The following is a 27,752-nucleotide window of genomic DNA, read 5'->3' as shown; positions in this document are numbered from 1 at the left end:
GAAGATACTAAGAACACAAACAATTTCAATAAATTGTAAACTTACATCTAACCGTGCGAATGGAATTTATACTTTTACCGAATTTTCAGCATAAACATGATAACAAAACAGCTACGTAAAACAAAATATTAATACATCCTAACGACGTATTAGTTTGGCTTTTACAAAGTTAAATTAAACATGGTTTATCTTTAAATTTTATTTAAAAAATGGAGACACTATATCACAAATAAGAAAAAATGAAGACAGGAAATCTATTAGATTTTATTATTTGTGACATGTATAGACAACATAGATTATAAAACTGATTAATGAAAAAAAAACATAAAAACATGCCATATACTTTAAGCAATAATAATGGTTTACACGATTAATAATTGATTGGATGATTTCATCCCTGACAATGTTATCATTTTGATAAGGTTTTCGGAAATATTGTGGGCTTGTAATGACTGCCAAATGGTTTGCAATGCAGGATACAGCTTTTCCAATTTGTATTTTTTGTTTGTAAAGAAATTTCAATGTTGATCCATATGTAGCTATGAATCTGACTGGACTGCTCCTTTTCTGTAACTAAAATAAACATGTGTCAATCAGGTGAGTACAAACTTCATTCAAGAGAAATTAACAAATAAAAACTGTATATTACTTGTACAGTTTGTAAATAACAAAAACAAATTCGCACACATAAGCCTACATAATAACACATCATATATACACATACATACAAAAACTAATGCTTATTAACGTTTCTAATATTCAATGATTGTAGTATTTACATAAGCACTTCGCGAAAAAAAAAGATATAAAATGGTCTGATAAAAAATGCCAGATTGGAATGACAAACCTGTCTAAATCTATAGTAACCATGTAAACTTGCATATTTAAAAAAAATACAACATAAAATTCTTCGTTTTGAATAGTAATTTTTTTTACTTAGCAATTATACTACAGAAGAATGTACTTCTTCTGATTAAATCATGACATGAATATGACTGAAATAGTACTTTCCCTTACAATTATCCCCCGTAACCCATCTTAAAATGGTAATGTTTTGGTCCCTCTTAGAATGTTATCATAAGTCTTTTGCACGTGTGATCATTGATACATATTTACGGTAATGGTGTCTTCTGAGTGCTTTGTGACACCAGGCCTGATAATAAACTAGAAAAGCTTTAATTCTGAATATCTAGTCACGAACGTATTTGTGATAAATTTGATTACGTTTTTATCCGCACTTTTACATGATAAATTATGATAGATTTAATTTTGTTTTATTAAAAAATTCAACTGTTTTTTTTTCTTTCTTGTAATTAATAAAATGCTATCTCAAGCACATTTAACGAAGATCTCATTATTTCTTTTTTCTAAATGAGAACTCAATGAAATAATATTATTCATCACTTCAGTACTAGTATCCTAATATCTTACAGACAGCATCCTTATTTCTATATATATTCTAATAATGTGGTTATCAATATAAAACAAACCCAATAATGCACAACAAGTAAAAACTGTTATAAAATAAACTTAGATAATGAATAAACACGTAGGAATATAAAAGCACCAGTTGAAAATGTTATAATGGCAGTGAATTACACGTCTGAACACAATATTGGTACTTATCGAGCTTGTTGCCTCAAATGAAATACAAATGGTGAAAAATGATCAAACATGAACATACAGTATGAGGTAATCCTTTACAGTAATTACAGTTATGCAATTTGTCTGATTTGGGTTTTTTTTAATTTTACAATGCAAAAATGTATTTGTAAATATTAAAAGTAAATCTGTTATAATTTTTTTTTAAAGTTGTATTGGACGAAAAAACAAAACACCTTACTATTTTCCTTTTCTAGATATGAAATTAGAATTGAAATGTAAACCAGTAAAAAACACTTATTTCTGCTTTCATTTATAAATTCTAATTTGTGAGGAAAAACAGGAAAATTGCATTACAGAAAAAAACTTGTCTCTGTAATAGGTTTCAATCTGCCGAAACAAATATCTACACTTGCACTAGTGGTAATATTCTTCTCCTTCAGTGGACGTCTTTGCTGTACAAATCAAGCTTTAATTATCACCTGAGCCATCTTCCTATAATATATATATATATAATATATAAATAATCTTGACTTCGTTCCGTGTAAATAATTTTGAACGTAGAGGAGACAGCAAAATAATGTACTTTTATTTCCTTTCTTAAAGCTGTAGAACAAAGACACGACACCTTTTGTCATCAAAACTTGTACTATGATTTTCAAATAATGTTTTACACAAATGATCTTTCCTTTCAGATAATTTGCGCAAAATTGGGATGGTCTATTGCTTGGCAAGTTTCTGAAAATATGCCAAAGTGCTTTAGCAATGAAACGACGAAAACAACGTAATTACTAAATGATTTAACGCTTTGTGAGATGGATGTTACTGGCTTTTTGTAAGTGTTTTTTTATGGTCATATATATAATACAATTCGTGTCGATTGAGTATGGATTATTTTGATTTTTTTATTCACAAAACAAACTCCGAAAACACATTTCAAAAATAACCTTATTATAACCCCAATAATTCAGTCGTTATATTCCGATGTTCTACGATGGCTACACTGCCCTTAATAGATATGTTTGAAGCCCAAATTCTTGTCTTACAAAAAAATAAAGTACACCTGTAACTAATGTCACAGTACCAATTTTGATAGAATGCATCTAATAAATTTTGTTTGACTATCATTATAAGGTATTTCATGCTGGCCATTCCATTTATAAGGTAAACCTATATTGTCAAATAAACTGAAATTTGTAAAACAAAAATCTATCATTTTAATGATAATTATCCCATTAACGAAACATTGGTTCCTAGGCGAATTATACCTTCGGGGACAAACAGTCCACTAGTAGCGGTATCGAACCACTAGTATTAAGTTTAACGGGTTATATGATTTCAGTTAACAAGACACGCTTCTCGCCAACAACTAGCTCATCAACATACCTATTTCTAATAGCACGCTCCTTAACCGTCGGTAGGCATTTGAAACAATTTAATGCGGTTTTTTTTGGAACACATTTATTTCTAACCTTTTTAATTTCCGTAAAATTAGATTTTTCTTAAATGTATTTATTTTAATCCTCTATGTGTCTTTTGATTTTTGTGTTGAATGAGTTTTTAGTTAGAATAGCTTACCATGAAGTTGTGGTCACATCAACTTTTAACCTTATACTTGTGTTTTTTTATGTGAAAATTTTGACCATGATTTCACAGTTCACTTAGCATGGAAATGTGATAGTACCAGTGAGGCATGGTGTCTTGTGATGAAATAGCCTTGAATGTCTCATTGCCATTGAAGATAATTTCAGTGCATTTTCCAATTTCAACAATAGCCTTGAATTTCAACTTCATCAAAAAACATAAAAAGGCCGCAATAAGGTTATTAAATAGACCTATTTCAAAAGCTTAATGCTAGGTAAAACAAATCTTTCCATCAGAATTGCATTATAGGCTCCAAAGTCAGCTTATTTTGAAGATGTCAAAATACGACGATTTGTGCATTTTACGAATCTAAAAACTTGAAGAAAACTTTGGCTACAGTCTACGATAACAATGTTCTGTAACAAAAAAAGTGCAAAGGTTTATTTTTAATCCATAGACACAAGCAAAATTCTGTATCATTGAGGAGTTGCATTCAAAGTACACTATGCTAAAAACTGTTATTATTATTTTAAAAATTGGACTTAAACAGCATTACAACACAAATAATGAATAAAAGAAGGGGTCATTACTTTGTAATTTATAATCACAACTATTTCTATGTGATTTATTTTAGTATTTTCGCCTGATTAAAAAAACATTAACATCCTATGGACTATTTTAACCCTCCGTGAACCTACTTTTCTGTGACTTGTAACAGAACCATATTCACATTGTGACTGATCTTAGAATCATACTCAAATTTGCGACTAGTCACATGATCATATCGGAATTGTATTTGACAGCCGATGAAGCTAGCTGGGGTGTCTTCCTCCATCTTGGATTTTGAAGTAGCAGATAACAATTGGTCTAGATCTTTAATTAAATGTGCAAATTTTGAGAGTAGTATGTAATTCATGTGTCAGACTTTTCATATTTATATAGAAAATTATGTGTTTTATCATATTTATGGCTGAATTTTCTAAAAAAAAAACACAACATTTTTGTGTGATTCATTTTTTTCAACTTTGCCGTATAATGGGAGATAACTCAGATAAAGTAATTTTTACAATAGAGTGTGTTGTGAATTTACCTATTTTAATATGTAGCAAGAAAACAAGTACGGTGACCCCATTTTTTTTTTTCATTATCTAAAAGCATAGGTCCCCCATTAAAAAAAACTTTATTTTTGACTGGGACCCTCTGTCTCATATGGAAAGTCAAGATCCGCCAGGCGTTGTAGACTAATTAATCAAACGAATGAAGGCGATCAACTATTTATAAACACATTACAAGGGAGTTATACCTTCAAGTTTTCTTTCCTACAATGTCCTTACAAAAAAAGACAATTTAGGTGAATTCGTTCCTATATAAATGTAGAGTGTACCACGTTTAAAAATACAACTGAAAGAATACGTAAATTTAACTACTCTCGGGGTAAACATGAATGAGTTTCCATCAAACGAAAACATCCATGTGAAACAAACTCGACAATACATCTGTCAAACAAATTCGGTCAAAATACACTCGTTTTACGAGAACCACCACACGGCTAATCTGTAATCAGATAATCAATTCAAAATAGCATTTTCAAACATAGTGTATTTCTATGAATTCTTTATTCAGCCTAACTGAGATAACAGTTATCGTATTAAAATAGTTTCACTTGAACTTAAAATAGGTGAATATTGTATTTAAATCTATATAAATAGTGTCTGTGGCTTCCCCATTTCCGGTTATCAATTGTTCAATTTAAATCAACTATTTGGAATGAAAAAGACATGTATAGTACTTCGTGTCCTAGATTGATTATAATCTTTACTTAAATGTTGTTTTTATCCTCAAAAAATGTTTAAATAATCCCTGGGAAAGTGCGTTTAAATAAAAACATATGATTTGTAACAAGCTGATTTGTTCAAGAATTTCAATGACTTCGCTATGTATTTATGGTATTGAAAATAACACTATTGTGTCTTTTCAAGAAAGTGAATATAAAAGTGGTCAAAAGGTCAAGAAAGATCATAGAAATGTCTGTAATAGAATAAATGACCTGTAATGCAATGACATAGAAAATAAATAATAAAAACATTCGACTGCTTCAAGTGTACATGTTTTAGTCTAATCAACTTTTTTTATAAACCTAAGAGTGTAAAGGCTGGTAAATAAATCAATTGAAGGATCGCTTCATTGTGCTAAAGCTAAGGTTGTCACTACAGAAGGGAAAGTTGACCTTAGGTGACTTTAGCTATTTTGTTAAGACGCTTTTGGTATTTGTACTCTCCAACGTCCAAACTTTTAGTCTCCAGCATACCCCATGAACGTTAAATTCCAGTATACCTCATGAAGGTTAAATTCAAGCATACCTCATGAAGGTTAAATTTTAGCAAACCTCATGAAGGTTAAATTCCATCATACCTCATGAAGGTTAAATTCCAACATACCTCATGAAGGTTAAAATTCCAGCATACCTCATAAAGGTTAAATTCCAACATACCTCATGAAGGTTAAAATTCCAGCATACCACATGAAGGTTAAATTCCAGAATATTTCATGAAGGTTAAATTCCAGAAACACGTGTTTTGTGTACATAAATAGATCTAATAGGATCTGGTAATCATGTAGATGTCTTTTAAATGTAGTTTTGTGTTGCTTGCTGGCGGTCTCGTATGCGTATACACTCAAGCCATTTGTATTCATGTTTTACCTATATTTCATGGTAAAAGGTTAGTGATCAAAGTTCAGATTTTATGTAATTTGATGTAAACTTAATAAGCTGTTAAAAACGAAATATCGTCCACATTCTACGTACGAAATGTACTGTAATTATTATGATGCATTTTCTGTTTGTTGGGGCCATAGTGTTGAAGGACAACAAAGATATTTTAGTTTCGTTATAATGAAGAGTCTGTTTATACGACGTATGTAACGCATTCTACTCATAATCTCGAATACATGTATATGGGTGTATATACTGAATGTCGGAGTTGAATTCTCTGAAAGACGTTGTAGTTCTAATGCTGTACTTACTGCTTTTGTTGGACTGCTTGAATCTTTCTACAATAATACAGAAAATTGCATATGAACAATACTGTAAGGTCGATGTTAGAAAATGTCTCTAGTATTACATTACTTTTATTGCTGTTTAGTCTTTTAAACATATGAAACTTAATTTGATATCAAACTTTAAGAAAACCTCTTTTGATACATAGTAAACAACTTATATCTCTGAATTTTACTTTTACTAATACAATATCACGATTGCAAATCTTGTCGAAGGCTTAATAATATAGACAGAAAAAATCAGATTATGATAGCTTGATCTTTGCAATAATACTTTCCAGTCACTATGTCAAGCAAATGTAAGTAAACGAAAAAAAACAACTTTACTCTTGGGTTAGACAAACATGATACTTCAAGAAGCTTTTTTCGCTCACTTGGCATCAATGCATAATAAGGGCTAATAATATAAAATATTATAACAAGATGATTTTAGTACCAGTAACGTAATATTCTACTATGATATTTATTCTGACACGAGATACATTTGTGAGGATCTAATTTATTCTGCATTGGCCTCTTTTCTTAGGGAGATTTTTTTTTTAATTTTCTATACCAACTTTACCGTAAATGGTAAATTTTACAAATAATTAATTTAACAAAATTTAGAAAATAGATATAAGAAGATGTGGTATGAGTGCCAATGAGACAACTCTCAATAACCAATGCCTTATCCAAAAATTTATTTTACCACCATTAACATTAACATCTACGATAAGATATCGCGTAGCAAATTTCGACTGCAAAAGCATTTCTTTACTCTCCAGCAAGGCACTTTATGTTGAGATAAACTACAGATGGATTTTTGATTCCTTGCAGTAGGAGTGAGGAGTGCCTCCTCCCTAAACTTAACAGATATCTGTGTAAATACGCTTCGATTCGCTGGGAAAACAATTTTGACACTGCATTCATAGCTAATAAGAGCTCTGCAAAGTTAAATATAATAAAAAAAACAGTAGTGTACCTACCCTTGGACGGCCTCGTTTTCCATAGCCCTTTGATGGTGTTGCTGTTTTCTGTTAACGGAAAAGAATGACACAAGTTACATTTTTTTTCAGTTTTTATATGAAGCAAATGAAAAAAAGCCAAATTACATTATACTTGATAGATAGATATTTCTCCTTTGGGGGCATATTACGCAATTTAACAAGTCCGTGAGTGGTACTACAAGAGGATGTTTTTCGCTCTATCCAATTGTACAAAGAACTAAGTAAATTAAAACAAAACTAGACTGTTAACTTTATAAAAACAACATCAAAAGATGAAGAAATTTCGTTACATGCCAGACTCTTATGAACACCTTGACAAATCAGCTGATTCAGGTATAACAAATTAGGTCAATGTATAATTTCCTAATTAGATTTGATCACAAGACTTCCGACAACGTCATTACCAGGTTAATTTTAAACCACAAATGACGTAAAATTCAAGTGGCCAGACCCTTCTGTTTTTATCAGATTATTTCAGCCACAATCATTTAATTAGACCACTTTGTTTATCGGATGTTTACAGCTTTAAGTGGACGTAACAGAAACCAGGTGCTTTGTTTAAAGAAAATTGTCCATATAATTATTCTAATGCAAACACTAAACAGGTAAGTAAACTAAACTGCCCATCTGCTGTAGTACGTATTGTTTAATTTCAAATGTGTTAACTGATTTAACCATTAAATCTTTGTTTGGAGTTTAGTCTCTTAGATATACCATTAACCTTCTTTTCTAAAAGCTTAAATAAATCAACCAAACAGAAAAGGAAATTCAATGTTTTACCTTACAATCTATATCCAAAGATATAAATAGATGCCATCGTTCCCTCAAAGTTACAATCTTAAAATGAAGAGAGCATCAGCCGTTTCAAAGAAAAACATTGCATAAATGGAAATCAAGCAAAAATCTAAATTCAAAATATATAAAGAATTTCTTTCATATGAAGGTAAAAACCAATAGAAAGGCTTTCAGAACTATGACCATACTCCCATGCTTCCGTTTAATTCACCAAGTAGACGAAAGTAAGTGGTATAAGATTATTAAAGAGTCTTAATATTATACATGAAAATGAGGATTTTTTTACATTTTACATTTCACATTTTACGATTTACATTCCACAAATGCACATAAATTAAAGATTATGTTAGAGTATTGACGGACGTTTTTTGTAAAAAATTTTCATTAGAAAACTGGAAACAAGAGAATTTATCATTTATTTTGAAAGACAATACATAGATACCCTTTTGACAGAATTTTGGTGTTCGTTTTAAGTTTTAAGTTTCTTTTCTGTTGATGTATTTAGATTATGGGATATGATGTCAAATCATCTCAAAATTTCTAATTTGAGTCATCATTGGGCATCCACATTTTAATAAAATAATCAAAAACATGAAATGATGTTGCAAGAACCTCAAAAACATACATTAAAATAAAATATTTTGTGAAGATTGAAGGACTTTAAAAACAACGACTACTGACATAATTATAGCTCAGCTCATCCTACATCTCAGTTCCGTTGAGGCATCACGGCAGAATGAAACAAAAAAGGAAATTCAAATTTCAAAGTTTATTGTGACCATTTCTATTATCAGCGACAACTTTTGTGTGTTATAAACGTTACAGTATTGCGGGGTTTTATTTGGGTTTTTGTTATTGTTATTTGTTTTTTATTTGATTGGTTACTGTTGGTGTGATTTTTTTACATGCTGATTGTATGGAATAAAAAAAGAAAAATAAGAGGATGGATAGATGAATTGAATTCATGTTGAAAGTCTGTAAAATAAAGGTTTTACTACAAGTATCACATAAACTTGACATTATCAATGTTCTGTCAAAATGAGGTCACGGTCAGATGAACCATGCAGACATGTACACCTTACAATTATTGTATACACCAAATCAAGTGGTTATATCGCTAATAGTACCTGAGAAACAAAATAAACCACAATTTCTTATCGTTGACCAATGAACCATGAAAATTGAGGTCAAGGTCAAATGAACTCTGCCAGACAGACATGTACACCTTGCAATCATTCTATGCGCCAACTATAATTTCCCTATTGCTTATAATATCTAAGAAATAGACCAAACCATAAAACTAAACATTGTCCAATGACCTCATGCTCATAGTATCTGATATAAGGACTTGACCACGTATCTTTAACTTTGATCACTGATCCATGAAATGAGGTCGAGGTCCGGTGAACCCTACCTGGCGGACATGAAGAAAAGAAACCCATATAACAAATATACTTATCTTATTACTCATAACAAGTGAGTATTTCACTTGACAAAAAACTGTTTTTTTTTTTCAAGAAGTCACTGAACCATAAAAATGAGGTCAAGGACAATGGACATATGACAGACGAAAACTTCGTAACATAAGGTATCTGTATACAAGGTATGAAGCATCCAGGTCTTCTATCTTCTGAAATATAAAGCTTTAAACCAATAGTTTACGCCGTCGCCGCAGGATTGTAATCCCTATGTCTCGCATTCTGAGACTTTCGTCGCAGGCGAGACAAAACCTTTTGGTTTAAATTTTGGGAATAAAACGTTTTTCTTCACCTAAAGTCCAGAGGAGTGAAATAATTCAAATAATTTAAACATGCACTCAAATCAAGCTTTAAAATAACTTCATGAAGTCTGACACTTAAAATGCAATGTTTAATATAAATTTTCACTTACTATGATTTAAAAAAAAAATGACAAAGCCTAAATATAACAAATTATTATTGTGGCAGCGATAGTAGTAAATAGATATCTTTCCTGTGAAATTGACCACCGTGTGAAGAACAAAGCTGGTTAGCCAGAACTAGCTTACATTTTCAAACGTACATGTATATTTATACCTTTTCAGTAAAGGTGTTTAAGTGTACAGTAACTATCGTGTACTCATCAGTTAGTTGAGAAAATAATTAGATATTATAGACTTATGAATGTACATTGTTGACACTGTGAAACTGGCCGAGGAACACAAGAACTGTCAGAGGGATATTTTATTTAAATTGGGTCTCAGATTTTTTTTAAGAGTAAACAAAAATAAAATTTGCAAGTTATTTAGGTTTTATATAATACATCATAAATGTGTTGAATTGTATTACAACATTCGAGCATACAACATTTTAGTTGTTTTATTATGTTTCTTGTAAGGGGGTAATTTTTTCAGTATACAGTATTGAACTAATATAGAAATCTATAAGTCAATGACTAGAAGTCCTGGAATATAGTTCAGATTTTTCTTGTAAAACCTATCCTGATAAATGGAACGGATAATTCACCTTTTAAACTATCAAAGTACTTCTGGTACCGAGTCCCAACTTATAATGATCACGTTCTTCTAATGCCTTCTATATTATACCTTAAACTAAAATTTCACTAGAACGGTTCATCAGCAGACTTATTTTTGCCTTCATCCAACAGACTGTCAAGCCTAAAACCACAAACCACTCAGAGGTATTCTACCGTCACATAGACACATATGAATATTAATGACGAAAATAAGCCGTTCGTTCATGATTTTAACCACATTTTTGTTTTTTTCAACCAGAATATTACCAACCACAAAAATGTAGAGAATTACAGCTTTGATTTTGCATTTAAACATACAAGTTCATATTTCACGCATGATGTACTCAAACATTCATTAAGACATCTTTATATAGATTTTTTGGTGAACTAAATGTCCGAGGAACTTGTATTTTATATCCTATGTTTTAATTGAAAAAAATGTAAGACAAACATTCCCGCTTGACAAATAGTATGAAAAAATGTAGTGGTAATGTATATGCAAAGCTCAAGATTAACCTGCCAAGCGTAAATGTAGCTCACAGCCATTCAAATGTTAGGAAGAACATTGTCTTGGATAATCTAGAAACATAACCAAATGGGATTCCAATGCATAAATTTGGTTCATGTGAATAAATGATTGTTGTTTCCCCGTTTTAAAGAGCTTTAGCAGTGATACATTCTGAGGATACATCATTGGTATTTATTTCTAGGACGTGAATCCAGATCATTTTGTTTTAATTAAAGAAAGCATACAATCAATCCTGTGATGGCGATTGACATGGTATACTATATGAAGGAAATGAAATACTGAAAAATATATGTATTATACGTTATAATTATCGTCATATTTTCCTTAAAATGAACTGAAACACAAAATAAATCCACATCACAGTGATAAATTATAATGCATATATATATATATATATATATTTATAGAATAACTAATCGAAGAATTCAAATAGAGAAAAATATTCAACGAGTGACCGAACAACACATTAATTCACGAATGCGCGTAGCGCATGAGTTAATTATCAGTGTTGTTCGGTCACGAGTTGAATATTTTTCGATATTTGAATTCTTTGATTAATTATTCTTTTTATTACATTGGCAAATGGCTTTTAATGAAATTAAAGTAGAAAATGTAAGGAACTATATCTTTTTCTACGCATTCACAATTTGTTTTGATCCGACGTTATCGACGTCTTGACAACGCCTATTGTTGTATGACGTCAGAGGAGTGAAATAACCACGTTTATTCCACATGTGAAATTATCGGTTTTTATTACAATGGGAAATCAATGTAATTCATTGCAACTAATGTAATAAATATATATATCAGCATTAGTTTCTTATAAATTAACATTCATTGATAAAAGAAGAAAAAAAACTTACTAAAATACGAACGGAGCAAGGGTAAATCGATATTACTTAGCCACATCAGTTTTTGAAAAAAGAAAAATAGCATAGGCGAATTCAAAATCGACAAGTTTTCTTTGAAATTCGTCAGTAAATATTTTCAGATGTTCAGTAATTCATTCAAATTATTGTGACTTTTGATTAGTATATTTTCAGAAGTACAAAACATGAAATTAGTACACAATAAAGAAATAGAGACACTATGTTTAAATAACAAACTTGTCTTACAGCAAGCGAACTAAATTTTGTTTACTGATAATTTTTTTTTAAATTTCAATTAGCTGGTCAACTCTTAACTATTACTCTGGTGAATAACTAGAACACAGAGGTGCATTCACAAGGGACAACTTCTTTCTGTAATCTGTCACAATTGCCCACAAAACAAGATTCATTCGTAGGCAATTATTTCGAAAATAGTTAAAATCCAATAGAATTATCAGCAATGATATGTAAACAGCCTTTTGGATCAAGAATTTAACTAGGTAAACCATACCAGCTGTCGATTTCCTAGTTTGAATGCAGCTGAACCGTACTGCACTCATTAACAATGCAATAAAACTAAAAATTTTGAAATTTGAAATTTGGGCAGATGTTGTCAGTAAAAATAGGTTACGAGGTCAACAAAAACAAACTTGCTTGTTATTTTACACTAGTTGTCAAAAATGCTTTTTTGTTAATATTTAAATCTGAGTTCGACTGCGTTTCATGTCTTTTAAATGTTTATGAATAAAATTAGGTGTGAACGTAACCTTATATAATAAGACAGAAACCTAACAACTCAATAAAACAGGATAAAATATAATCCATGGCTGCACTAAGGATGGAAATGACCATTTAAATACAAATTTGATGTATACCACCCCGAAAATAACAACGTCCTATCCGTAAACCACTAAAATAACAACGTCCTATCCGTAAACCACTATAATAACAACGTCCTATCCGTAAACCAATAAAAAAGCAACGTCCTATCCGTAAACCAACATAATAACAACGTCTTATCCGCAAACCTCTAAAATAACAACGTCCTATCCGTAAACCACTAAAATATCAACGTCCTATCCGCAAACCAACATAATAACAACGTCCTATCCGTAAACCAACAACATAACAACGTCCTATCCGTAAACCAATAAAATAACAATGTTCTATACGCAAACCAACCAAATAACAACGTCCTATGTACGTAAACCAACAAAATAACAACGTCTTATCCGTAAACCAATAAAACAACAAAGTCATATTCGGTTTCATGAAAAAGAAATGCAAATGTAAGAAATTCGTGGTGTTATATAAAATAAGACCCTCCCTGTATTTCATTGACATGCGAATGTTTTACGTAGAAGACCGATTCTAATGAGACATTCTATTCATTGATTCTTTAAAAAAAATATTGTTAAACATAAAGTGTCTTGAATACTTTTGTCTCAACACTGAAACTGAAAGTAAAAATTTGTTAAATCTACTTTTAGAAAATGTTATTTACTTATATGCAATGAAATTATGGTAATGTATTTGTACATGGATACGCACTAGCAGAAATCATGTCTGTATAGTGAGAAGAAATTGGTATTACCCCCAAAAACACTTCGTCGAATGGATCCTTATTTGTTAAAAAAAATGGTAATCACTTTGTGCCCCGTTTCTTCGTTTTAGATTGTTTGCAGAAGGAATTCAACACTGGAGACGAAATAGAAAGTCGCCTTGTTTTAGACAATCAAAGACTACAAAGACATTGGCTATAAATACTCTCGAGAAAATACTAGGTTAGACTCGTGGAGTTTAAGAACATTGATTGAAGTGCTGAAAGTACATATATATTACAAATATCAGGCTACTTTAAAATATTTTTTCCAAACAAATACAAGGAAACATTATAACATTGACGGTACCAATGCTTCTGCACCAGATGCTCATTTCGACAATAAATGTCTCTTTAGTAGTGTATAATGTGCAAATAGAATTCAATAGTATTTTATGTAAAATTATAAAGACGCTTTCAATATGTACCATCCACATCCGGATGAAAATCATTTGTGATCATAACTCTGAAACTCGTTTTAAAAGAATACTGACAGTATTTTCAAACATCAAGGAATGAAACAATGACACTTTACCGAATTATTTTTTCGTTCAAAAAAAACGACAGAGTTCCTAACAACAAGAAGGTTTTATTTGTTTTTTGTTTGTTTATTACTAGTAAGTTTATGGTATCAGTTCTTTTTTGCTTATGAAAAGTTATAAAAAAATGATCTTTTCCATAAAAAACCCAATGATATAATACCTGACTGACACACAAATTTTACTTTCACGAAGGACGGGAGACATAAATTTTGGACATGTGTAAAAACGAAGCAAGTACGTAATTGCATACAGATTTGCATGTTCATGCAATATAATCATAATATATCAACAGCTCGAGAGAAAAAAAAGATGAATTACTATTAAAAAGCCGGAAATACACAGACATGTGGTATATCTACCAACAAACTAGGACGCATTCCCGAAATGACAAAAACACTATGAGGTGTAGAATTATATATACAAAACAAATAGTCAAGTAGAAAATAACTTTTCCCAGACACCAATATAAGTAATGAAGTAACACGATGTTCTACCTGGTCTTGATTATTGATAGATCGATTTGTCGAAATTTCATCTAGAAGATGACGTTATATGTGTTGGACGGAAATGGAACTATAAGAACGATGATTGACGTCGGTAAATGATTCTCATCTTAATTGGAACGGTAAACGGAAGAATTTTTTAAACGAGAGAGTGAGATATTGGTAAGGGGAACACTTAGTATTAGAAATAGTATTCAGTAATAAGCAAGAGCTCTTTTAATTAAAATACATGTATATAGATAATATTAAAATTCGTATAGGGGTTCCGTGGAACCCTGTCTCGTCAGCGATTGCTGCTGTCAGTGTAAAAGTGTAATATTGACAGCCAAAAACTTGCTCTATTTTTCTGTAAAATACGATTTTCTTTCTACAGATACTATTTCTTGATCTTGAAGAAGCTTCTGTCCAAGTTTCATTAATTTCTTATATTTTTTGACAAAGTTATTGATATCTAAAGGCTAACTGGGAAAAAAAACTTAGTCCACTTATCGGATAAATACATAAAAATGAAAAAAAAAATTTAAATTCTGCTTCAGATATTTTCTCTTAATAAAAAAAAACTTTTCCAAGTTTCGTAAATTCAATGAAGGGTTGACGAAGAAAATTGATGTTTTTAATCAAAGAGCTGAAAGCTCTGAGGAAAAATGACGCCATTGTCTCTAATATTGGGATATTTTTGATGCAAGTCTTGATTTTTACATAATTTACCTACTGAATCTTAAGAGAATTTTTAGTTCATGGTAGGTATGCTGATTGACAATAGAATAGAAAAGAATCGTTTTCAATGTCTATGGCTTTTTTATTTGTTTGACAAGATATATGTATATGTGTGTGAAGTGAATATAAAAAAGAAGATGTCGTATGATTGCCAATCAGACAACTCTCCACAAGAGACCAAATGACACAGAAATTAACAACTAAAGGTCACCGTACGGCCTTCAACAATGAGCAAAGCCCATACTGCATAGTCAGCTATAAAAGGCCCCGAAATGACAAATGTAAAACAATTAAAACGAGAAAACTAACGGCCTAATTTACGTACAAAAAAATGAACGAATAACAAATATGTAACACATCAACAAACGACGACCACTGAATTACAGGCTCCTGACTTAGGACAGGCACATACATACAGAATGTGGCGGGGTTAAACATGTTAGCGGGATCCCAACCCTTCCCTTACCTGGAACAGTGGTGTAACATGACTATATTTATATACTAGTTGTTTCTTTTGTATGAGGAAATAGCTCAAGACTACCTGAACGATCTACAATATTCAAAGTAATATGTGAATTTGTTTCTTGCAATTTCATTATTCTTAGTCAAGGATACATTAACAGAGAATCCCCTTCTTTGTAGAATTATTTAACAAAATGATGATGAAGAGCTAGCAGTAAGCAGGCTCTTATACCCCACATATTCCTTATTTAAGAGATAAGTTACAAGTGACTTAGTGACTTAGTGACATTGTTATTTCTGTTACTTAAAGGATGATCAAATTCTGTAGATTTAGACAACAGTATTGTTATACTAGTTTGACAATTACAAATATAGTGACACCATTTATACAACCAAATTTCATTGTTGATATTTATATATATATAAACTGAAATCTTTAAATGACAACATAAATTATTGCAGAATTATCTTTTTTTCAAATGATTTAATGTTTGTGAGTCATTTATTTCAAATAATTAACCCGTACTAAAATAAGGAGATGTGGTTACATGATTGCTAATGAGATAACAGTCTGATAACTAGCTAGCTATCCACCAGAGTCTAAATAATGTGGCTGTTGGCAGTTATAAGTCACTTTACATCAATATAGCCTCATTTTTTAAGGACCTAGCTAAACCTTTTTCTTAGGCAAGGTATATTATATAACTCTGAAAGCAATACAATCCAGTGTTCTCCCCAGGATTTTTTTTATAGCGCTGTGGTATTAGCGCCCGATTAAAGATTGATTCACCTTAAGTTTCATGTTTGTGACTTGATGTTACATTTGTTTATAACTACCATGTTAGTTTTATTTTTTTGAATAGACAAATACCTGGATTTTTTATACATGTGCCATGTGCATTAACTGAAATGCAAATAAGTGACATTTCAAATATTAATTAAACTTTAAAAATTAAAATGCCTAGATTACTAAAATTTGATTTTATTACCACCCGTCTCCAAATGTAGGTATATCTTTTTTTCTCAATTTCAGTTGTTTGACTAATAAACTAGTTATATATCCTTTACAGCTTCATAATTTACTTATACACAAAGTTAAGAAGGTTTACAATGACAACATTGGAATTTCTTCGTTAATTTTTATTTACATTTATCAAATTACAATTTTGCAATTAAAATTGGTGTATCCTTAAATATCAAAGGAAGAAATGGAATAACTCTTTCCATAAGTACTGAAATGTTATTAAAGGCATGTTTAAAATAGGCTAACTTATTTGATCATATTCCAAGATAAATATGATAGAAATCTTTTTTTAAGAAGTTTTTTTTTATTATTAAAGGTGGATTATCAATAAATAAATGTTTGCCAATTGAAACATAACAACCACCTTTAAAAGTTGTGTTTGGTTTTTTTCTGAATATGTGAAATATTGCCACCAGAAATATTTTACAAGATTTGACAATACTTGTTTAAGCACTTTTGAAATTGTCTCCCTTCACAACTTCCTGTTTACACACTTTGTTGTATCTCTAGGAAACATTAAATGCCATTCCTTATCCAAGTCATCCACAGTTAACATTGATTTTAAATTAATATTTAATTAATAGTTATTGAAAAGTGGAAGGCAAATCTCAATACTTTTTATTTAATTTTAAGAAATTTTCGTTTCCGATTTTGAAAAAGTAATCGTAAAATACGGGCTTGTAATGAACACTTGGACAACGGGAATGCTTTTCTCAAAACAATACAGGTTCAATAGTTTAGTTGTTTACTCGAAAAATAATGAAATAATCGTAATGTTTCAAAAATGGACGAGACCACGTTGTCAGAGAAAGGGTAGAACTTTCCTTAAATACTTTTGATATGATTCATTGAGCACTGCCTACTCCTTTCATAAAGTTTCTGCATCTTATAATTCTTTTTAAAGTGAAGAAATCCAGAAAGAAATAAAGTCTTTTTGACAGAAAAACTTCTGCAATTATCGCCATTGTATTCTTTAATAGAACTGGCCCCTGCGATATTTGACCTCTATTACGTCTGCAGCAGTAACTTACAAATACATACGCACCGCGTGGATATAATCGTATTTCTAATTTTCGATTCTTAAAAACTTCTTAAATCTTGATAAGGACCATTATCTTTCGTATGATTTCAAGATGATTCCGATTATTATTTTTTGAATGATTTCAAAAGTTCAGCTGACAAGAAAGGTAAACATTCTTTAAAGAACTATTTTCTAGCGATAGCGATTTGTTATCATTGGTATGTAAAAAGTCCAAAACCATAACAATACGGATCTATTTATATTCTGATTTTTTTACGGATGGAAAGTCATGCACAAAAAAAGCGAAAGTTCATATATATATGAAAAATATACCAAAGGGATAGCTCAAAATACCATTTAATAACAATAAACATATGGACAGGTTAAGAATGAAATTCTATACAGGACATAGTTATGTAAAATACGGAACCGAGTTCGGAAGGCGGGTTGGAAGCGACCGGAAGCGATAAAATGAAATCTGGTCAATGGTATAGTAAAATTGACGCTTTGACAGCGTCATTTTCCAAAAACCTTTAACCACATACTGACATATTGAACCTTAATGTTGATGCCACCGACGCTGACGACGCCCAAATGCAGGATCATTATGTCTCGCTGTTGGACATTGTCCGACAAAGAATGTAGAACTTTTGATTGCCAATTAGACAATCAAATGACGTAGATAAGTTGTGCAATTTCAAAACCTACGCCTGAAGATTTTGAAAATAAATAAAGAGCAGCTAATGGTTCCGAATTGCTCGTCTTGATATATTTGGCCCAAATGACTGCCATCAAAGGCAGTTAAATATTCATTATCCAGAGACCGTAAAGGTAATATTTTAATCGTACATACTAGTATATATATAAATTTATATAATGTCTAAAAGATCATTCCTATCAAATTTGGCTAAAATTAGCCAAGACATTTCTGACAAGAAGTCAAAAATGTACAAACCAATCAGATGCTGTAGTTTTTACCCAATTTTAATATTCTATTTATAGTAAAATAAGGAGATGTAGTATGATTGGCATTGAGACAACTATACACCAGAGACCAATGGACGAAGATGTAAATAACTACATGTCCCTGTACGGTCTTCAACAATTAGCAAAACGCATACCGTTTATTTAGTAAGCTATAAAAGGCTTCGGTATGACAAATTATGATAAGTTCAAAAGAAAACACCAACAGCCTGATTTATGCTAAAATCAATAAGTTTCATAAAATTCTGGCAAGAATTATACACATGAGAGGGCTAACAATGCAATTTTCAATATAATCAATATTTCCAAGTTTTGTATTCCACAACAAAGACAAGAGGCACACCTGTATCGCTCACTTGATTTTAAAAATCACCAGTTTGCTAATAAGAATTTTTTATGCACATACTATATTCACTCTTGTTTTGCTGAATGTTTTTGCAATTTATATGTTTAACGTTGCTCGAAAGGTTTTTGACTGAGATAACTGGTTACAGTCAAAACTGTAAAAAACAAGAACAAGAGTGCACACACACTGAAATGTCTGCATTACTTGATTGAATTCCATATCATACACCGAATATATAGTTAGCCTTGCTTATAGTATCTGGAAAAGAGACCTAAATACAAAATAAAACTGTTATCACAGAGATATGTCTCGCCTTTTTGTAATTTTGATAATGCAAATGTTGAAATTAAAATAGCAATACTTTAACATGTAAGTAATGCAAATATTCAAAGTCGATGAACCATGACTGAAGGTACATGGCTAAACAATCTCCATGGAATGAGATGTGCCAATGCTAATACAACTGTATACCAAATACCATTGACTTATTATAAGTCGTTCCCTTTAAACAAACATAAACACAAACATTGATGTAAACTATGTAAAAGTTTAAAAGTCAATGAACCATGATCAGGGGTGGGGCTATATAATCTCCATGGAAACGATACTTGCAAATGCCAATAAATTTGCATACCAAATATCATTGACTTAACATTAGCAGTTCATCTTAAACTGATCTAATCACAAACTAATACATGTAAACTAAGCAAAAGTTTCAAAGTAAATAGACCATGACTGAGGGGGCGGGGCCAAATATTCTCCGTAGAAATGAGATGTGCTAATGCTTATACAACTGAACACCAATTAACATTGGCCTACCACTAATGGTTCCCCTTGAACTGACATAATCACAAACTTATACATGTTAACTTAGCAAAATTTTCAAAGTCTATAGACCATGACTAAGGGGGCGGAGCCAAATAATCTCCATGGAAATGAGATATGCCAATGCTTATACAACTGCATACCAAATATTATTGACCTACCACTAGTGGTTCCCCATAAATTGACCTAATCACAAACGAATACATGTAAACTATGAAAAGTTTCAAAGTCAATAGACCTTGACTGAGGGGCGGGGCCAATTAATCTCCATGGTAATGAGATGTGCCAATGCTTATACAACTGCATACCAAATATCATTGACCTACCACTAGTGGTTCCCCATAAATTGACTTAATCACAAACTAATACATGTAAACTATGAAAAGTTTCAAAGTCAATAGACCTTGACTGAGGGGGTGGGGCCAAATAATCTCCAAGGTAATGAGATGTGCCAATGCTAATACAACTGCATACCAAATATCATTGACCTACCACTAGTGGTTCACCATGAACTAGACCTAATCACAAACTAATACATTGTTGACGTCATCGCCGTCGCCATCGCCGCCGTCGCCGACGCCGGAAACAGCATACCTATGTCTCGCTTTTTGACTCCGTCAAGGCGAGACAATAATAACATTGCTGATGGCCAATGAACCATAAAAATAAGGTCAAGGTCAGATGAACACTGCCATTCCAAATGAACACCATGCAGTCATTCCATACACCGAATATAGTTGACTTATTCTTTACAGTATCTGAGAAACTGACATAACCATGAAAATTTAATATTGACTTTGTACCATGAAAATGAGTTCAAGGTCCAATGAACTCTTCCAGACGGATATCTTCACCTAACAATCATTCCATACACCAAATATAGTTGACCTATTGCTTATAGTATCCTATAAATGGATAAAACCATAAAAACTTAACATTCATTTAACCAAAAAAACATGAAAATGAAGTCAAGATCAGATGAAATCTGCCAGATCGACATGCAAACTTTACAATCATCCCATTCACCAAATATGTTGGACCGAATGCTTATAGTATCTGATGATGATGATGATGATGATGGATGGATGCTTAACGTCCAGCGGCAAATTAATATGCATAATCAGGACGAGAACATGTTAATGTAATATGAATATTAACCCAGCTTTGTACTAGACCGACACACTGAGCCGGATTTTTAACGTGCTAGTTCACAAGGTAACAGTCCGCAGGACGACATGTCACCTTACCCGGACACATTATTCTGACTCCGAGCCGATCAGTCTTTGCACTAACTCCTTAATGCCGCGTGCTGAGCGGAGTAGCAGCAAAAACCAATTCAAAAGTCTTTGGTTTGATCCGGCCGGGGTTCGAACCAACGACCTCGCGCACTCAAGGCGAACACGCTATCACGAGACCACCGAGGCGGTATACTAATCTGAAAAACAGACCAAACCACAAAACTTAACATTGACCAAATGAACCATAAAAATGAGATCAAGGTCAGATGAAACCTGTCAGTCTGACATGTACACCTTACAATCATTCCACACAATAAGTGTAGTTGACATATTGCTTAAAGTATCTGAGATGCGAACTTGACGACGAAAACTTAACCTTCATCACTGATTCATTAAATGAGATCAAAGCCCGCCCCTTGAAAGGATCCCATATACCAAATAAAGTTATTTTATTTCTCCCAGTCAGTGAGTATTTCACATGACAAAAAAAAATCTTTTTTTTTTCTCAGGCAATCGATGAACCACGAAACGAGATCAAGGATAATGGTCTTTTGGACATACGACACACAGAAATTTCGTAACATAACGCACCTGCATACCAGTTATGAAGTATCCAGGTCTTCAACTTTCAGAAATATAAAGATTTATACAAAAAGATTACGCCGTCGCCGCCGGATTGTAATCTCTATGTCTCGCATTCTGCCACTTTCGTCGCAAGACAGCAAAATCAACATTTCAGGGGCAAAAAATCGAAAAACGGGTTGCAAAAGATATCGGAGTAGCTATATCTTGATATGCTGACCATTTTTGCTGTTTACACTTTTAGTATCCTATAGTTTAAGCGAAAAATGGGAAAATCATTAACATTGGGTACTTTCAAATGGCCGTATGATTTTTTCTTCCTCAATTACTTTCTTACAGTCATATAAACCCAAAAATCAGGTTAAGAAATAGGTGTAATTCTAGAAATTTTTAGCTCCTCAGAGGTGTACATTCTTAATTGGAAAACTATATATTTAGGTGCAATAACTCAAAAACAGCAAAAAATATTATTTCAGGGATTATTACTCAAAATAGAAGTTAACATATTTTGTTCCAATTTTCAGGGCTGATACTTCTTGTGCTGAACCTTTATATAATTTATACTTTTAACCTAGCTCCTACATTTTCACGATAAAAGGAAAAAACTGCAAACAATTATTATTTCTGGAGCAACAAGTCCAAAACAGGTCAACATTTTTTTCTCAGATTTTCAGGGTTGATACATCTTGCCGTGTTGATCCTGCTTACAATTAACACATTTAGCCTAGCCTCTAAAAAAACGATAACAACTACTAAAATTTGAAGAAAAAATCTATATTTCAGGGGCAATTACTCCAAAAGAAGTTGTTAAATTATTCTTCAATTTTCAGGGTGAATACATCCCGTCATGCTGATCATTTTTTTGCATTTTCCACATTTAACCAAGCTCCTATAGTTTTTGAAACAATGGCAAGGAAATGCCAAAAAAAGATAAAACTCAAAATTTCAAGGGCAATAATTTAAAAACAGGTGGACAGATATTTTCATAATTTTATGGTAGATAGAACTTGTTGTGTTGACCATTTTTACTTTGTCAGTTTTTCTCTAATTGATACAGTTCTAGCGATATAAACATGATTGATCAACATGGAAATAACTTTATAGTTGACATCCTAAGGATGAAGCAGCCAAACTTCGGTTTCATTCCATTGAGCAGTTTAAGAGATGAAGATTTTTAAAGAAAAGTTTACGGACGACGGACGGACGGATGACGGTAGGACGGACACAAAGTGATTGCAATTGCTTACATAACCATTCGGGGCAGATGAGCTAACAAAATAATAATATGATGTATTTTTTGTTCAGGGGACTTTGATTTTTTCAGGGGGAGTGTGGGAAAATCCTATGCCTATGCGACATTTTCACAAATAGCTCAGACGACTTTACCTTTTTAGTTGTTTTCTTGAAGCTCCCCTTGGGTCGACCACGCGGTCTCGTCGGCCCTTTAGGTACGTCTGTCTATATACGAAAGAAAAACAGAGGCATGGATTATTAAGTAAGTTTTTAAATGTTTTCATCTGTTTACAGAAAAATAATTGTTTCCCATACCTTTAGTAACTCGTTTTTACCGAATAATGACTGTTTCCAAAACCGTTAGCATCTCCTATTTACCGAATACAAACTGTATTCCGTACCCTAAGCATCTCCTATTTTACCGAATAATAACTGTTACACATACCATTAGCATTTCTGTTTACCGAAAAATGACAGTTTCCTTTACCGAAAGCATCTCATTTTACGGAATAATAACTGATTCCCAAACCGTTAGCATCTCCTGTTTATCGATATATACCGTTTCCATCTATTTAGTAATTTATAACCGAAATTCATACCATCAGTGTCTCTCTCATTATCGTATAATAACAGAATCTCATATTATTAGTATCTTCTACGTAAAATTATATAACATGCCGTTAGAATCTCCTTCTACATAACAATAACCGTATCTCGTACCGTTATAATCTCCTTCTACATAACAATAACCGTATCGCATACCGTTATAATCTCCTTCTACATAACATTAACCGTATCTAAAACAGTTATGATCTCCTTCTACATAACATTAACCGTATCTCATACTGTGATAATCTCCTTTTACATGAAAATAATCTTTTCTCCTACCGTTAGGATCTCCTTCTACATAAGAATAACCGTATCCCATGTCGTCGTTAGAATCTTCTTCTACATAAGAATAACAGTATCTCATACCGTTAGAATCTTCTTCCACATAAGAATAACCGTATCTCGTACCGTTATAATCTCCTTCTACATAAGAATAACAGTACCTCATACCGTTAGAATCTTCTTCCACATAAGAATAACCGTATCTCGTACCGTTATAATCTCCTTCTACATAAGAATAACAGTATCTCATACCGTTAGAATCTTCTTCCACATAAGAATAACCGTATCTCGTACCGTTATAATCTCCTTCTACATAAGAATAACAGTACCTCATACCGTTAGAATCTTCTTCCACATAAGAATAACCGTATCTTGTACCATTATAATCTCCTTCTACATAAGAATAACAGTATCTCATACCGTTAGAATCTTCTTCCACATAAGAATAACCGTATCTCGTACCGTTATAATCTCCTTCTACATAAGAATAACAGTATCTCATACCGTTAGAATCTTCTTCCACATAAGAATAACCGTATCTCGTACCGTTATAATCTCCTTCTACATAAGAATAACAGTATCTCATACCGTTAGAATCTTCTTCCACATAAGAATAACCGTATTTCATACCGTTAGAATCTTCTTCCACATAAGAATAACAGTATCTCATACCGTTAGAATCTTCTTCCACATAAGAATAACCGTATTTCATACCATTTGAATCTCCTACATTACAATAACCGTAGTTCATGCCGTTAGAATCTCCTCAGTAAGAACTACTTAATAATAACTGTAGTTCATGCCGTTATGGTATCTTTTTACATTAGTAAATGTATCTTATACCCTTAGCATATTCCATCGTTTGCCGAATAATAACCATATATTTTACCGTTTTATATGCAAAATAATCGCATCTTACATCCTTAGCATCTTCCACTGTTTGGTGAGTAATAATCGTATCTTGTACCGTTTGGCGAATAAAACCGTATATTATACTCTAAGCATCATTCGCCATTTACCGAATAATAACCGTATCTTATAACCTTGACATCTTCCGCCGTTTGGCGAATAATAACCGTATATTATACCCTAAGCATCTTCCGCCATTTGCCGAATAATAACCGTATCTTATAACCTTTGGCATCTTCCGCCGTTTGGCGAATAATAACCGTACCTTATACCGTTTGGCGAATAATAACCGTACCTTATATCGTTTGGCGAATAATAACCGTATCTTATACTCTAAGCATCTTCTGCCGTTTGGTAAATGATAACCGTACCTTATACCGTATCTCATATCGTTAGCACCAGATATCATACCTTAGCATATGTTTACCGATATAACGGTATCTTGTACCTTTGGCGTTTACTGCATTTGATTATTTTTTTGCTAGATATAATTCCGTTCAGTGTTTCTGTCATTCATTTACTAAATTACTAACATTTTTAGCTGATAAGTATTACCTTCTTACAAAGTTGTCTAAAATTCAGATGGAGAAAAATGAATCTATTATCACACACAAACATCAATAAGCATGATTATCTTATACACAATGTCAGTCATAAACATTCGAGGACAGAAGACATGCAGAATTTCAAGAAAGCTAATTTACAGAAATTTCATACTGTCAGCCGATTGTTAATGAACAGGTGGTGCCTACAAACAAGATCAAACAATAACTACCTTTGTGGTCTTGATGCTTCCCTTTGGACGACCACGTGGTCTCTTTTCTTTGGGTTCCTCTGGCTAGATAAACAAAGATAAGGTCGAATTAATGAATTGAATCAAAGGTTGTTGATTAATTTATATGGCTTTTAACACATTTCAATTACCATGAGGTCATGTTTGGGACAAATGCTTTCACTGTGTCACAATGTTCTTTTAATTTGTTAAGGTTTTTTAGTTTACATTTATATTTATTTTACCTAATTTGTCATCAGTTATCTGTCATGCAAAAATGTTTTACATAAATTACATATAATTTTCAACTAGACAAGTTAGAGTAATGTGAATAATGCCTTTAGCCTTTTTGTTGAATGAAGGAAGAATATTTACTATGCATTCAAAATGAAAATGGAGATCGATATCATTGATTAGTAATTAATTTACTCTTTTATAGTTTGATAATAATATATATTTATTTTTTCATAATTCTTTTGTAAAATTTAAGTAAAAAATATTGAAGAAAATATGAATTTAAAAATGATAAATTAAAATAGCATAATTATTTTAGATAGATAAAATAGCATTATCATACTAAACAAAAATATGCCAACCTCGTCGGACTTGGGTTTTTTAGGACGTCCGCGTCCCCTCTTTTCTGCAACTGCTGTCTCCTCTTCTTTATCCGACATGACTGTTGTAAACTGTTTTCACTGTTTGTCACGCGGACAATAAACAAAATGATTTGTAAACAACCACTAAAATGAAGTCTGTCGATGAATGCATAAAAATCCTCTGCAATATTTATATTTGCATTGAAGAATACTCCGAAAGTCTTTTGTTCTGAAGATTAGAGCATCCGTCGATAAATCGATTGTATTTTCTGTACTAATTTTGTGAATGAAAAACTATGAATGAAAGCGATCAGCTGGGAAAATTGACCCAGTTTAACACATTCGGAACATTTGTCCCATATGACAATATCCTAGGATATAGGTTAAAAATCGACAACTTCCGGAAGGACGTTTAACGCCAAGTCCACCCAAATCCCACACACATTCCAAATTACAATACTGGGAGACCAGGTAGACATTTTTATAGGTTAAATTTCAGTCGCAAAAACCGTGATTTTTATTACATTTATAAACTGTTATTAGATCAACTGACTGCTTTTAACAATGTAGGCCACTGATTAACCTGCACTAAACAAAAAGGTAAAAAGTTGATAAAAATCAAAATGTTGAGAATTAGAGGTGTCTTATTGTTTGCGTTGAAGAAGTATTCACTTGTAGAGTACTGGATATTATGAAGACCAGCCGGACAATGTCATTTGGATATACGACAAAGTTTTCATTTTTAGTTAGTGTGCGGGTTTTGAACAGTAAAAGACAAAAAAATGTTCAGATTATGGCATCATATGAAAAAATTTTAAAACTCAAAAGTTCAACATTTGCTTACTTAGTTATATACTCCTTACGTATAGAAAAAAGAACGATTTTTTATCAAAATCTGATAAATTTGAAGTATATTACGTATGCTAACTGTTCTAATATATTACATGACACCGAAAAATCATTCAATGGTTTAACAGTTTTCTTATCAAATACGGGACAAAGAGGTGGTCGTAAAAAGGCATTTATAAAAAAAAAACAGTACGAAAATCCGAGACCTGATTATCAACAGTATGCTATATCGCCTTGAGTTTGTGTAAATACCTTACTGCTTTTAATAATGCATCTATTGTGTGACATATCATCTACGTTACATTGCCCTTATAACAAACATCAAAGTCAGTCACAGACAGCAACATTGTCATATGGAGGTTGTTTAGTGCAGTGAGTTTGTCATGAATTAGTGCAGACTATAATTCTGAGTGACAAGCAATGGCAAATATGAATATAAAGAATTTGTCCTCAAAATGAAGTGCTGAAGATATGCCTCGCCTGTTCACCTGTTGTATATATCAATAAATGTTGTAGATATAAATACTGCAAGCAATTTTTGCTATTTACTCTTCATTAAAATCCAATGTCAATGTCGTAATTTAGTAAAGTAATGTCATAGTTAAGTTCATGTTCGTCAAGATTCTGTGCTGTGATTCTTATAGTTATAAATGATGAAATGAAAGAAGTGATGAAAATGAGCAAACTTCATTTAATATTCAGATAAATATTGTTATTGGGCCTGTATGTATATAAAGCGACCG

The 27,752-nt window shown here is 32.0% G+C and overlaps 1 protein-coding gene across 2 annotated transcripts; it reads right to left on the bottom strand.

Moving 5' to 3' along the window:
• Window positions 1-248: 248 nt before the first annotated feature.
• Window positions 249-26,521, bottom strand: LOC127728914 (high mobility group protein HMGI-C-like). Of its 2 annotated transcripts, XM_052236497.1 has the most exons (6): window positions 26,161-26,517; window positions 25,568-25,630; window positions 23,146-23,217; window positions 7,209-7,256; window positions 6,211-6,237; window positions 249-2,097 (listed from the first exon to the last, which is right to left on the bottom strand). In XM_052236497.1, exons 1-6 carry the CDS (start codon window positions 26,236-26,238, stop codon window positions 2,074-2,076), a joined length of 312 nt encoding a protein of 103 aa, XP_052092457.1. In that variant the 5' UTR covers window positions 26,239-26,517; the 3' UTR covers window positions 249-2,073. The 2 variants fall into 2 exon arrangements, with proteins under 2 accessions (XP_052092457.1, XP_052092464.1); XM_052236504.1 differs by lacking the exon at window positions 23,146-23,217 and having other exon boundaries at window positions 26,161-26,521.
• Between the last annotated feature and the right edge of the window lie 1,231 nt (window positions 26,522-27,752).

This window comes from Mytilus californianus, unplaced genomic scaffold (assembly GCF_021869535.1).
Source record: "Mytilus californianus isolate M0D057914Y unplaced genomic scaffold, xbMytCali1.0.p SCAF_1, whole genome shotgun sequence".
Classification (NCBI taxonomy): Eukaryota; Metazoa; Mollusca; class Bivalvia; order Mytilida; family Mytilidae; genus Mytilus; species Mytilus californianus.
Note: the sequence above shows the minus strand (reverse complement) of the source record. Positions and strands in the feature narration are given on the sequence as shown.

Coding starts and splice junctions, on each gene's coding strand:
- LOC127728914 (XM_052236497.1), bottom strand. CDS start 26,238: ATGTCGGATAAAGAAGAGGAGACAGCAGTTGCAGAAAAGAGGGGACGC. Junction 25,631..26,160: donor AAAAACCCAAGTCCGACGAG/GTTGGCATATTT, acceptor TTGTTTATCTAG/CCAGAGGAACCCAAAGAAAA. Junction 7,257..23,145: donor TCAAGAAAACAACTAAAAAG/GTAAAGTCGTCT, acceptor TTCCGTTAACAG/AAAACAGCAACACCATCAAA.